At 32.8% G+C, this 15,451-nt stretch overlaps 1 protein-coding gene across 1 annotated transcript; it reads left to right on the forward strand.

Moving 5' to 3' along the window:
• Window positions 1-132: 132 nt before the first annotated feature.
• Window positions 133-612, forward strand: LOC139526540 (uncharacterized). Its single transcript, XM_071321698.1, has one exon. It carries the CDS (start codon window positions 133-135, stop codon window positions 610-612), a length of 480 nt encoding a protein of 159 aa, XP_071177799.1.
• Window positions 613-15,451: the final 14,839 nt, after the last annotated feature.

Here is a 15,451-nt window from a genome sequence, read left to right on the forward strand (position 1 = left end):
CCGTACGTGCTGAATGCTAAATCTATACTACAAGGTTTGTGTAGACAAGGATTTAGTTGGGATTAAGAACTTACAGGATCTGATTTAAAGAAATGGAATGATTGGTTAGATCAGCTTTCCGACCTTGAGAACATGAGAATAGACAGGTGCTATAAACCTGAAAATTTTGAAAAGGTTGTTTCATCTCAGCTGCATTGTTTTTCGGATGCTATAGGCTACGGAATGGTATTTTATTTACGCTTTGTTGATGGTGAAGGAATGATTCATTGTTCTTTTGTACTCGGCAAGTCTCGAGTAGCACCATTGAAAAAGGTAACTATACCTAGGATGGAACTTACAGCCGCAACACGCGCAGTTAAACTTAGCAAAGTAATATTGGAGGAGTTAAATTATAGCATAGACAAAACATTCTTTTGGACAGACAGTATGTCAGTGTTACGCTATATCAGCAATCATAATATACATTTCCACGCTTTCGTTGCAAACCGCTTAGAAGTCATTCATGAAGCTACAATTGTTGATCAGTGGAATTATATTAATACAAAGCTTAATCCCGCCAAGTATGCAACTAGGGGAATGTCAGTTTCAAAGTTTGAATCAAACCCAGACTAGTTCAATGGACCAGAGTATCTTCGTAAACCAGAAATAGAATGGCCAGAATGGCACATAGACAAGACTATTATTGATGAAGATAAAGAAGTGAAACGAGTTGTTTCACAAATGATATCGGATATGTTCCTTACGTCGTAACTACAATCCCCTTCCCTTTCATGAATATGACCTACCGAATTAGACAATTTACCGGATTTGTAATCACATAAGCAAAACGACGGGTGCCACATGTGGAGCAGGATCTGCTTACCCTTCCGGAGCACCTGAGATCACCCCTAGTTTTTGGTGGGGTTCGTGTTGTTTATTCTTTAGTTTTCTATGTTGTGTCGTGTGTACTATTGTTTTTCTGTTTGTCTTTTTCATTTTTAGCCATGGCGTTGTCAGTTTGTTTTGGATTTATGAGTTTGACTGTCCCTTTGGTATCTTTCGTCCCTCTTTTGTTAATATGGAACGTCGGAACTGTCTTATAGTGTAAATATTTAATGTGCTCTGTCGCTTTGTCTTTACGTCCTGTCGTTTCTTCTTTATTTTATGTGCAAATGTCTGTATTTCATGACACGGCATCTCTGTGTTATGTCAAATTAGTTATTTGTTAGGTCAAATAGTAGTATGATTTGTCATTGCTAAAGTTTGTTGTGTGCAATATGCATTACATCATGCTTTTACTACTGTATATTATGAGAATACTTCGAAACTTTATGATCAACCACCTTTACATTCTCTCATATTTTATCTATGTTCTGTCTATTCTTCTTTTACGTAAGTCAGTTAGAAAATGCGTCTTGTCTCAAATGTGATTGTTATGCCAAATGTTCTAAAGGTTTTGTTTTGATACACCTTTGTTCTATGTAAACCTTATGATGTTAAAGTCTTTAGGCGTTATGTTGTGTTAATACTTATGTATCTCCAGTGAAAAACACAACACATCATGGTTTAGTTCCTATGCGTTTTGCCGAACAATTGATACTCTCTGTGAGCATTCATTACGTCATGTGCAAATGTCTTTTACATTATGTGCAAACAACTTATACGTTTTGTGCAAACCTCGTTTACCTTATGTGCAAACATCGTTCCCCCTATGTGCAAACATCGTTTACCGTATGTGCAAACATAGTTTACCTTATACACAAACACCTATTGCGTTATGTGCAAATACCTATTAAGTGATGTATAACAACTACATCATTATGTGCAAACACTTTTACTTTATTAGAAATACCCTATGTGCCAACACTGATAACGCTTTGTGCAAATGCCTATTACATTATGTCCAAACATCTATTACGTTAGGTGCAAACACCTATTACGTTATGTCCAAACACCAATTACGTTATGTGCAAACACCTATTACGTTCTGGTAAACGCTTTTTTGACACAGATTAAAACAAAATGCATCAGTGATATACACTTTGAAAATTAAGAAAATTATAAGGTTTGGCTTTCTTCTTTCTATTTTACTTCGTTGTATTCTTTTTCAAGGTAAAATCCATTAGATGCTGAATGTGAAATGAAGGTTATATATGTGCATCGGGTTGTTGATTTAGTATTGGAAATGTAGTATTTTTATATATTGTTTGATATAAAACTGTTATATAATTATTAAGTATTTTGTTCTTCTAAAAGAGTGTGCGTTATACATCCATTCTTTTTTATATTTTGTTCACTTTACTTGTTGAAAATTAAAAGATTTACAAATATATAGACACATTTTCGAGATGTGTCTCTCTGGAGGTGTGCCTAGATTGACAAAAGTCATAAAAAACATTTAATGCATTTTTGAAAACATTGTACAGGAACATTTTTTAGCAAACAAATCGTACATATTGCAGATTAGCAATGCAAATAAAGACGTATTAATAATTGATATTTCAGTGTGTAATATATGCATAATAAAACGACCATGAATTAATAACATTTTATCTGAAATGTAATACGCATAGTTAATTTTCCTGCATTTGATGGCTTAATATCCTCAGAAGAGGACAGTCTGTTATTATTTATCTCATTTAAGCCAATAGTTGTTGCTGAATATTAGCCACATCATGAAGCAAACAAACAGAATTTATATGTGACAAGTAATTATTTCAAGATGGCGTGTATATCGACTGAAACTAAAAGATCTGCCCTGTTATTCGAAGCAAAAAGAAAGCTACATGTAAAAAACAAAATGCAACCTTATTCCTTACGGAAAATGTGAACGGAAAATAAGTTGATATAAAAAAAAGAAGACGTGGTATTATTGCCAATGAGACAACTCTCCACAAGAGACCAAAATAACACAGAAATTAACAACTTTAGGTCACCGTACGGCCTTCAACAATGAGCAAAGCCCATACTGCATGGTCAACAATAAAAGGCCCGAAAAGATTATGTAAAATAATTCAAACGAGAACACTAACGGCTTTATTTATGTAATGTTCTCTTTCATCTGCATCAAGCTGGTCATTGCATGGGTCGTCATATCTTGCATACATAATCATAACATATGATTTTGGAAGGCGCCGAATTACATTTATGAATTATAGACTTTGACAAGGTCAACACATTATATATGCGTCTATTCAGATTATATTGACCCGAGGACGAAGATAGTTTCCCACCACCTCTTATCTTGTATTTATTTTTTGAATTAGCAGGGAGTTTTAACAAAACTGAGTCCAGAGACCCCTCTCAATCAAACTGCTTATAGAACCAACAAACGCAGCTCCATCATTTTCAAAAATTCTGGTTCCGCCACTGGTCATTGAATGAGAAAACAAAAAGAGAAATAAAATTAGGTCCGTGTGTTTGTTTATCTAATGATATCTTAATGAACAACTTCTCTATTCATTTTACATCGGATGACCGTGAGGGCATTCATGTGTATTGCTGTCGCCTAAATTTCCATTACGTAACCTTCGTTTTGAGATTGTAACCGATCTATAAACATGATAATGATAAATACGCTGACATTATCGAGTGCAAAATTACATTCTTATCATTTGTTTTTAATTCATTTTAAATGGATACTCCTAAAAATATATTTTTTGGAACATGAATTAATGATAAGAAAATGTCGTTAACTCGTTAGAAACATAAATAAAGTAAAAAATCTTCAATATTTATACACACGTACAGAAAAAGGATGTTACCGTATCCGGAAGAATATCTCAAGAACGTTTGCAATTTCCCATGCCGAGTTATCTGTCTTTGCTCCCTCTCTCTGCGTGGAACATTGAATGCTTTGCTGGAAAATATGAATGCCCACTCAAATTCAATCTATCAGAAAAATCGAATTATTACAGAAGAGTATCCACCATGCACTTGCACAGCACTATAATGAATATAGTGCAATAGAATGATATACAAATGGATAAAAATTATATATATATGTAACTGTAATTTACAAATATTAAATTAATGTATAACAAACAAACAAAATAGAGTTTACTGATTTGTATCACTTCTACGATGAGGTTGAATTTATCATCCACGCACAGAAAAAAATATATATCTGTACTGTAACGTCACTTTCAGGTAAATAGATGGGATTTGGATTTGCGGTCATCCGATGTTCGAGCTTCAGTACTTTGATTAATATCTTTAACATAAAGATGTTCTCAAAAATTAATAAAACATAACAAGGGTTTTATATTTTAAAAATGTCTTCTTATCCTTATTTTATCTTGATTAATTTTTAGAACTCAAATCGTATCAACGACATACTGCACATTTAAAGATTTTTGAAACTGGGAGTTAGCTGGCCATTGTTTCATGGTGCTTTAAACGGATGAACAAGAGGGTTCCGAAATTCCAACAATACAAAACATGACAAGTGAACTGGCTTAATTTATAATCTGTAGCAGGAAAATTACAGAAGAATTTAAGCCTTCCCTTGCGTGTTAATGTCTGTCTCAGTGTTCTTTTCGTTATATAGGTGATTTTTTTAAAAAGAATTTTGACTAAATATGTTACGTCGATTTCAAGGCGAACAAGATTGCATCAATTCAAAAAAATTTCCGCAGTTTGAGGATAATTTGGATTGAATCATATGAACTTCATGCCTCGCTAGCTATTAATAAAAAAAAACGTCTCGCTTTCACAGTAGCCGAGAAAAGGGGGACCGATATATCTAAAAATGGCAATATTTAACGGAATCTGTCAAAACATATTTTAAAATGATAACATTTAGATCCAAAAGAATATATTTGTATCAAATTTTATATTTTTTAAAATAAGATTTCTCAAAATAATGATGTGCAGCAAATCTCTTTTATGAACATTTGGCTTAATTGTGTATTTAGCTAAATTTATCGAACCATTCGCGTTCATAACTAAACGCATCGAAGCTTACCGTTTCAACCGTATATCCCGCAATAATATTAATTATTATATTCATATTATTTATGACTCTCCGTTCGGAAAATAGGTTGATGTTTTTAAGCACCATCTACGATAGTAGAGGGGCATTATGTTTTCTGGTCTGTGCTCCTATCATGCGTCCGTCCGTTCGTCTGTGCGTCCGTTCAGGTTAAAGTTTTTGGTCAAGGTAGTTTTTGATGAAGCTGAAGTCCAATCAACTAGAAACTTAGCACACTTGTTGCTTATGATATGATCCTTATAATTTTATAGCCAAATTAGACTTTTGACCCAAATTTCACGATCCACTGAACATAGAAAATGAAAGTGGGAGTTTCAGGTTAAAGTTTTTGGTCAAGGTAGGTTTTGATGAATTTGAAGTCCAATCAACTTGAAACTTAGTACATATGTTCTTTATAGTATTATCTTTCTAATTTTAATGCCAAATTAGATTATTATCCAATTTCACGGTCCATGGAACATGGAAAAGGATAGTGCGAGTGGGGTATCCGTGTACTTTGGACAAATTCTTGTTAATTTATACGACGATATTCGTTGAAATATTGAACAAAAAGATAAATTCATATCAACAACTGTAAAATAATGTATTGATTATATATGTACTTTGTCAGTAAACGTGAAATTTATTTGTACGAGCTTTAGAAACAGGACGAAAAGCGAGGCTTACCGAATTTTCTTCTGTTTCGCAGCGAGAACTAATACATTTTATGTTTCTGACAATGGACATATATTGTTCACAATTTACACCTGATATTTGAGCATAAGTTGTTTAAATCTTAACCATTGTCTCTGATTTTTACAATTATTGAAACGCGGACTCGTAGAAAACCCCAAAATGAACTATTATCAAGAAAGAAATATTCACATATTACCGATTGATCAACATGGAAGCGGGTAGCAGAAAAATTTATTTGTAAATGTACAAACAAAGCAAAAAAAAAAGTTGTTTACCTGTTATTTGTATACAATAACTAGCTAATTAAAAGCGAATTACTTAACTGTAACCATTTTTTTTAAAACTGGTGAAATATTAAATGGGGTAGAAAAATAAATAGATTAGATGACTATGCGGTATGGGTTTTTTGTTAAAGGCCATAAGAAGATCTATTATTATTTATTTCTTTGTCATTTGGTCTCTCGTGGAGAATTGTCTCATTGGCATTCATACCACATCTTTTTTTTTTTTATAGAGAGTCAGTTTTTTCTGAAATTCAAAGGGAAAATTATGTTATGATGACCATTTTAGCCACGAAATTATTTATTTATTCTTGTAGACAACAAGATAACAATATGCATATCACTTATAACAAAAATAATAGAAGAAAACAATTACAATTTACTAGAATATATATTTTTTTGTATCGTTCTTGATGACACGGTTCGAAAAGTTACCGGACCAAATACGGATAAATGAAAGTCATTCTCTAGAGTTTCAAGTTGCGGGATTTAATTTCGTGAATGGCCAGTGAAGGTGAAACAAGGCTGATAACCCTTTCATTCAGAAAAAAATATGTGTATGCGTCTTTTTTGTGGATTACAGGATAATGCAGTTTTTAATATGAAAAGAATAGGGTTTTTAGAAATTGCAGCATTTTGTTACACCCTTCTACCTGTCTGATCCAAAATCGAATCAAATTTTTCCAACATCCCTGTTAGTTTTAAAAAAAATTGTCAGATAAGAGGTACGGGTCACCAGACCACCCCTTTTCAGGACACCTACCCGTCTCAACACGCCTTGGTAGGGACGGAGGAAATAATAAGTCTTAGGAAGGTTATTCAGAATAATATTCACAACTGTTAAAGGAAATGAACGAAAATAAAATCTTAAACATTTTGTAGGATTCCATAGCTGCTACATGAATCGTGGGAAACGTCATTACATTTGTAGCATTAATCTAGTAAACGTTTCTCGCTAGATAAAAACCCTACTGGGAGGGTAATAACAAATCATCCTGGTCTCTTGTGAAGAGATGTCACATTGGCATTCGTACCACATCTTCCTTTTTATATCGTACTGTTTTCTGTGCACCTTTTGAAAACTAAAGTCGTGTCTGTATATTTGTTACAATTTTCAACAAGTAAAGTGAACAAATTTTCAAAGCATGGATGCATAACGCACACTCTTAAAGTATAGAGCAAAATAATTTCCCATAAAACTAGATACATCGTATGTATATAGCATTTTTACACCAATCAATATAATTAATATAAAAGTCCACAGTTTCTTAGAAAGGTCAAACTTTTAATTTTCTTCATTTTCAAAATGCATATCATTGATGCGTTTTGTTTTAATCTGTGTCAAAAAAGCATTTACCAGAACGTAATAGGTGTTTGGACATAACGTAATAGGTGTTTGGACATAACGTAATAGGTGTTTGCACATAACGTAATAGATGTTTGGACATAATGTAATAGGCATTTGTACATAACGTAATAGCGTTTGCACATAATGATGTAGTTTTTATACATAACTTAATAGGTATTTGGACATAACGTCATAGGTGTTAGCACATAAGGTAAACGATGTTTGCACACAGGGTAAACGATGTTTGTACACAGGGTAAACGATGTTTGCACATAAGGTAAACGAGGTTAGCACAAAATGTATAAGTTGTTTGCACATAATGTAAAAGGCATTTGCACATGACGTAATGAATGCTCACAGAGAGTATCAATTGTTCGGCAAAACGCATATAAATTATACCATGATATATTGTGTTTTTCACTGGAAATACATATGTATAAACACAACATAACGCCAAAAGACTATAATATCATGAGATTTACACAGAACAAATGTGTATGAAAACGAAACCTTTAGAACATTTCATATAACAATAATACTTGAGACATGATGCAATTATTAACTGACTTACGTAAAAGAAGAATTGACACATCATAGATATAATATGAGAGAACGTAAAGGGGGTTGATCATAAAGTTTCGAAGTATTCACAGAATATATAGTAGTTACAGCATAATGTAATGCATAATTTACACAACAAAGTTTAACAATGACATATCATACAATTACTTGACCAAACAAATAACTAATTTTACATAACAAAGAGATGCCGTGTCAGGAAATAAAGGCATCTACACATAACATCAAGAAGAAATGACAGGACGTAAAGGCAAATCGACAAAACACATTAAATATTTACACTATAAGACAGTTCCGGCGTTCCATAGTTAACACTACAATATTGTCAAACGAACATCATGGATTGGATAGACTGTTCTCTCTATTCTCAGAATGGAAGAAACAAAAGAAAATAACTAGTTGGTTATTTATTGCGTTGGATAACTTTAGGAAACTTGTTAAGGAAAGAAAACACATCAGAAACAAAGGTCAATCAGAAGGTGAGAACTCAGTGGATAATAACTAGAGGCTCTAAAGAGCCTGTGTCGCTCACCTTGGTCTATGTGCATATTAAACAAAGGACACAGATGGATTCATGACAAAATTGTGTTTTGCTGATAGTGATGTGTTTGTAGATCTTACTTTACTGAACATTCTTGGTACTTAGAATTTTCTCTATCTATAATAAACTTGGACCTTTAGATACAGTGAAAAATATTTTGTAAAAATTTACAAAAATTTACCAAATTAGTGAAAATTGTTAAAGATTGAATAAAATGGGCAACAACTCCTTAAGGGGTCAACTGACGATTTTGGTCATGTTGACTTATTTCTAGATCTTACTTAGCTGAACATTATTGCTGTTTACAAGTTATCTTTATCTATAACAATATTCAAGATAATAACCAAAAACAGCAAAATTTCCTTAAAATTACTAATTCAGGGGCAGCAACCCAACAACAGGTTATCCAATTTTTATCTGAAAATTTCAGGGCAGATAGATCTTGACCTGTTACACAATTTTACTCCATGTCAGATTTGCTCTAAATGCTTTGGTTTTTGAGTTATAAGCCCAAAACTGCATTTTACCCCTATGTTCTATTTTTAGCCATGGCGGCCATCTTGGATGGTTGGCCGGGTCACCGGACACATTTTTTAAACAAGATACCCCAATGATGATTTTGGCCAAGTAGTTTCAGAGGAGAAGATGTAAAAGATTACTAAGATTTACGAAAAATGGTTAAAAATTGACTATTAAGGGCAATAACTCCTAAAGGGGTCAACTGACCATTTCGGTCATGTTGACTTATTTTTAAATCTTTTTTTGCTGAACATTATTGCTGTTTACAGTTTATCTCTATCTATAATAATATTCAAGATAATAACAAAAAACAGCAAAATTTCATTAAAATTACTTATTCTGGGGCAGCAACCCAAAACCGGGTTGTCCAATTCATCTGAAAATTTCAGGGCAGGTAGATCTTGACCTGATAAACAAATTTACCTCCCGTCAGATTTACTCTAAATGCTTTGGTTTTTGAGTTATAAGCCAAAAACTGCATTTTACCCAAGGTTCTATTTTTAGCCATGGCAGCCATCTTGATTGGATGGCTGGGTCACTGGACACATGTTTTAAACTAGATACCCCAAAGATGGTTGTGGCCAAGTTTGGATTGATTTGGCCAGGTAGTTTCAGAGAAGAAGATTTTTGTAAAAGATTACTAAGATTTACGAAAAATGGTTAAAAATTGACTATAAAGGGCAATAACTCCTAAAGGGGTCAACTGACCATTTCGGTCATGTTGACTTATTTGTAAATATTACTTTGCTGAACATTATTGCTGTTTACACTTTATCTCTATCTATAATAATATTCAAGATAATAACCAAAAACAGCAAAATTTCCTTAAAATTACTAATTCAGGGGCAGCAACCCAACAACAGGTTATCCGATTTATCTGAAAATTTCAGGGCAGATAGATCTTGACCTGTTACACAAGTTTACCCCATGTCAGATTTGCTCTAAATGCTTTGGTTTTTGAGTTATAAGCCAAAAACTGCATTTAACCCCTATGTTCTATTTTTAGCCATGGCGGCCATCTTGGATGGTTGGCCGGGTCACCGGACACATTTTTTAAACTAGATACCCCAATGATGATTTTGGCCAAGTTTGGTGTAATTTGGCCCAGTAGTTTCAGAGGAGAAGATTTTTGTAAAAGTTAACGACGCCAGACGACGACGGACGACAGACGACGGACGACGGACGACGGACGCCAAGTGATGGGAAAAGCTCACTTGGCCCTTTGGGCCAGGTGAGCTAAAAATGAACTAACATTTAGCAAATCATTGAACGGAGTAACGAAAGATGTTCAGATCACGTTACCGACAACTGAAACTCTTAATAGATCAGAAATGGCTATCATTAAATATGAACAAAGTGTTCACTTTGAATAAGAAATACACATGTACTTCAAAATATCGACCGAGGTAAAGTGTTAAAGAAGTCATCTAAACTCTTCAAACTAAATCCATTTACAGACGAGAATGGTTTGTTGAGAGTAGGAGGAAGATTAGAGCGTGCTGATTTACCGTATGATGCGAAACAACCAATATTATTACCGAAAGACTCTAACATTTCAAAGTTGATCATTGAAGACATTCATCGTTTAGTAGGACACTTGGGTAAAAACTCAATTCTGGCGCAACTAAGGCAAAAATTTTGGATTATTGGTGCTAGCTCTATGATTAAAGGAATATATCAAATGTGTAATCTGCAGGAAGTACTGTGCACCATTTGTTTACCAAAAAATGGCTAATTTACCAGAGGAGAGACTTATATCCGACAAACCACCATCTACGATGGTTGGAATGGACTTTTTTGGACCATTTCAGATCAATCAAGGAAGAAGTTTAGTGAAACGATATAGGTTTATCTTTACTTGCCTCTCCATCCGTGCCGTTCACTTGGAAATCGCACATTCTATGGATACAGATTCTTGTATAAACGCAATCAGACGTTTGATATCTCGCAGAGGGAATCCAGAACTCATAAGATCAGAAAACGGAACAGATTTAGTTGGAACAGACAGAGAAATGAGAGAAGAAATAGAAAGATGGAACATAGACAAGATAAATAAGTTCATGCTTCAGAAAAGTATAAAATGAGCATTCAACCCTCCTGCCGCGTCACACGTTGGAGGCGTGTGGGAGAGATTAATACGATCAGTAAGAAAGGTGTTATATTCTGTCATGCAAGAGCAGAGTCTTCGATTGGACGATGACAATCTTAATACATTGTTTTGTAAAGTGGAAGCAATTTTGAATAACCGTCCGATTTCTGAAGTATCTGAACAGGTAGACGATTTAAAGGTGCTTACTCCAAATCATCTTCTCTTATCAGGACCTGGCGAATACTTTCCTCCAGGAACTTTTTGTAAAATAGACAATTACGTAAGAAGACGTTGGCGACAAATACAATATCTAGCAGACATTTTCTGGAAGAGATGGACTCATGAGTATTTGCCTTTATTACAAAGTAGGCAAAAGTGGAACTCTGAAAAGCGAAACTTGAAAATAGCAGACATTGTATTGATCCAGGATAGTACACCGAGAAACCCTTGGAACTTAGGGAAAGTCATTGAAGTCCTATGGGCAAATCGGACAATGTTCGTATAGTGAGGCTGAAAGCATATTCAACAACTTTATTACGACCCGTTGCAAAGTTGTGGTATTAGAAGCTGATATTTAGAGTCATAGTTTGAACTAGTCATGTTAGAACAGTAACTTGTGTTTGAAAGTACTTTGTTGTATAAATGGACTATATAAAAGTTAAGTTTATTGATAGTCACTTAAATTGGGAAATTATTTGGCCTCTTTATAATTTTTGATAATTGAGTTCTTTAAGACTACAATTAAGGGGCTGGAATGTAGCGGCCAAATTTGAGACGAAACCATTCTTGCCTATTGTTGTACTTTTTGGTAATTAGTGATTTTCTATTTTGAGACAAGTTACTTTCCCTTTACTTTAATGAACCCCTTCAGGGAATTTGCACGAAACGTGCTTGGTGAAAATCTTTGACTATGATGAAAATAAGGAATACCAGAGTCAACCAATATGGTATGTTTCTTTTATTTATTACAGATAAATTAAATTTCATGTTTAAAGTTATAAATTTTGAGTTTAATTGATGTAAAACTGATAAAACTTGACCTTGATAATTTGGCAATTATTTACTGTAAATGTTCATGATATTACTTTTTTGAAAGAGAACAAGTGTATGTTACTACCGTAAATGTTATGATAGATGCACTTTTTTATTGTATTATAGTTCAGAAAATGTTAGTTTTGATAGTAGAATTTAGTGTGTTTTATCTCTTTTTTTGTGGTTAATCTTTTCGTACCTGATTAAAGAAAATTGAACGGAAGGAATTAGTATTTTATTTAGTATAGACATCATAAATACATAGATAATTATATATAAGAATATGTGGTATGAGTTCAAATTAGACAACTCTTCAATTCGGTTATCAGTTTGTAAAATTAAATCAATTTGATAATAAAAACGCCTTCAACAGGGAGCCTAGGCTCAAACCGAACAGTAAGCTATTTAAAACAACAGTCTAATTCATAATTAAAACGATAAAAAGCGAACCACATCAACAAAAGACAACCACTGAACAACATGTTCCTGACTGAGTACAGGTGCAAATTAGTGCAGCATTTTTTTAATTTCTAGTTAAAGTTAATATATAAAAGAAGATGCGGTTTGATTGCCAATGAGACAACTCTCCACAAAAGACCAAAATGACACAGAAATTAACAACTATATGTCACCGTATATAGTAAGCTTTTAATAAGCAATAATTCATCAAACAGATTATTTGTTATTACACACCTGAAGTATCATATTTTTACGTAAACTATATATACGTTATACATGTTAAAGATACATGTTATACATAAATTAGGTGTGAAACACCACGAGAAAAACCTGATTATATGCTTTATCTGACTTCATTAAAAATACATTTCCTGCATGTATTAGCTAAAAACATTATCCCATTGTTCCGATCAAGTTAAAGTGATAAACACGTCCAACGGCTTAATTTTAAAGTGAAATAATTTTTAATCAATTAAGATTTAATGTAAGTTAACACTGTTTAGATACATTTTAAAGCTAATCATACGGTGGTAAATATACAAGTGACTTCAAAGTTATTCAGTATATAGAAGGGGGAAGGTTTGTTGTTTTCTCTCTTGGTTATAGAAAAGCAAAATATTGTTATATGATTTATAAGATTTATTTAGTATCATTGTTTCTCCCCCTTGTCTAGCAATAGTATGTTTTTGTACAAAGATATAAAATCCGGATAAAATGTGATATTCTGCCCACCTAATGATTCGATAACGTGGCTACTCCCTTTTAAAAAGTGAGAATATTTCATTATTTGATAGCGTAACAGAAAAAAGGTAAATATAAAAAAACTATAATAGACGTGTCACGAAAATGTATGTACCCAACCCTGGGATTTACAAATAGAATTTAAATCTGGGCATCGTATCAAAATAAAAGGATTATTCTAAAATTGCAATGTTCTTAGTGAAATGCGTAAAAATGATTTCAATGTAGAGTACACCCGTAGAGACATTGGTATCGACAATATTTTTATAAATATTCCGAAACATATACCAATTTCCATAATTTTTCTTCTATTTGGAACACAAGGATTGGCGATTGAAGATAGAGGAGAATAATGTCAATAAGCGGAAAGTGACGAGAAAAAAACAAATACTCGGTCCGTTCTCTCTCTTTTATATATATATATATTTTTCTTATTTTTAGTACTATTTAAAATCGCTTTCAAGGTACGAACTTTTGAACGATATTCACGAAAGGTATGCGAACCAGACTTCTTATATAATATTACAAAGGTTAGGCAGTGGGCTGATAAACGTACAGGCAAGCGAGATAAGACGTTGCCAATTTCGAAAATTAAACTCCTCCAACATACACTAACCTTACTTCATTAGAACAATGTGTATATATATGTTACAGTAAATAGGTGAAATTAGGAATTACACGTAATTACTAAACATTTCAGTAAATACCTGTAATTACTAGCCAATTTAGTAATTACATGTATTTACTAGTTGTTTCAGTGATTACTGTTATTCACTTATTTTTTTTGTAATTTTTACAGCTATTTACTAAGTTAAACTTGATATTTTTGTTTTAAAATTAAAGTTATAATTCAAGATACAAAATAAGAACGTAAAGGGTAGGTATTTTAGAGCTTACTTAATTAAAGATAAAGGAATATAAGACACATACAGTGTATACTCTGTAGTGTTGGTGAATTGAAACTGGAAAATGGTTATTATTAAAGTTTTGAAACTCCCTAAAAAATCATTTTCAGCATGCAAGACAAATGATATCATTCCAAAATTGAAAAATATTGTGAGAAGTTTACAGGCAACTTCGCCACCTCTTCTTGATGATAGACATTCGATAAAGCAAAAATTTGTGATTTTAAAGAGTGATAACCAACAAGTGTTTAAACATTTTTTTTGCAGGAATTAAACAATTTTTTTTCTGTCTAAATTTGAAAAAAAATGTGTTATCTGATCTGGCCAGACTTTTCGCCGTATCAATGATTAAAACCTGTATTTTTTTAACATTCAGGCTATTTGTATTACCATTATGTTTCAGATTTACTTTAAAATATGTTTCTTCTATGCAATTTAACAGTCATAGGTATTTCTAATGACAACATGTGCAAAAACACTCAATGATTTTTACCTACTTGTGTGTTCGACCGTTTTGTAGGGTACCCCAAAACTGGTCATATTCAATATACCCTAAACATAAAATGAAACGGTGAATTTCCGTAAGACTTTGGCAGATGATGCATGAACCCCTACCTTTTCAATGATGTAAATATAAGAAAAATTAAACGAGAGGAAAATTTTGGTGTTACCAAGGCCTACCCCTTAAAGTTCTTCAAATTTTTATAACTTTCTTAAATTATCCTAGATTTCTCTCAAACTTGAACAGAAGCTTGCTCATGATAATAAGATATTTTGCAAGTAAATTTTGTAAAAAGTTTTTCCGTATTTTACTTATAAATCTAGTTTTATGCCAGTTAACATTACAATCACATTGTGGTTAAAGTTTTTAAAATTTTAATAACTTTCTCAAATATCCTGGATTTCTACCAAACTTGGACAGAAGTTTGTTTATGATCATGAGATAATATCCAGAAGTAAAGATGGAAAAAAATATCCTTTTTCGTATATTTCTTATAAATGGACTTCGTTCTTTTTTCTTCAGTTAACATTACATACACTCACCAATAAAAGTTTTTCTTAAACATTTATTATATTTCATAAACCATCCTGGTTTTTAACCATATTTGGACAAAAGCTTCTTCCAGTCCTAGACAAAAGATAGTATATGGAGGAAAGAAAATTTTAATATTTTTTTCCCATTTTTGTTGAGACTGTGACTAACAGCAAATGTAGGCGATATACTGGGTTCCATGAAACCCTTACAATTTTAAATCTGAATCCATCGGTAACTTATCTACAGCTAGGGGTTGAATTGAAGGTCACATGAA

Source organism: Mytilus edulis, chromosome 6, assembly GCF_963676685.1.
Source record: "Mytilus edulis chromosome 6, xbMytEdul2.2, whole genome shotgun sequence".
Classification (NCBI taxonomy): Eukaryota; Metazoa; Mollusca; class Bivalvia; order Mytilida; family Mytilidae; genus Mytilus; species Mytilus edulis.

Coding starts and splice junctions, on each gene's coding strand:
- LOC139526540 (XM_071321698.1), top strand. CDS start 133: ATGAGAATAGACAGGTGCTATAAACCTGAAAATTTTGAAAAGGTTGTT.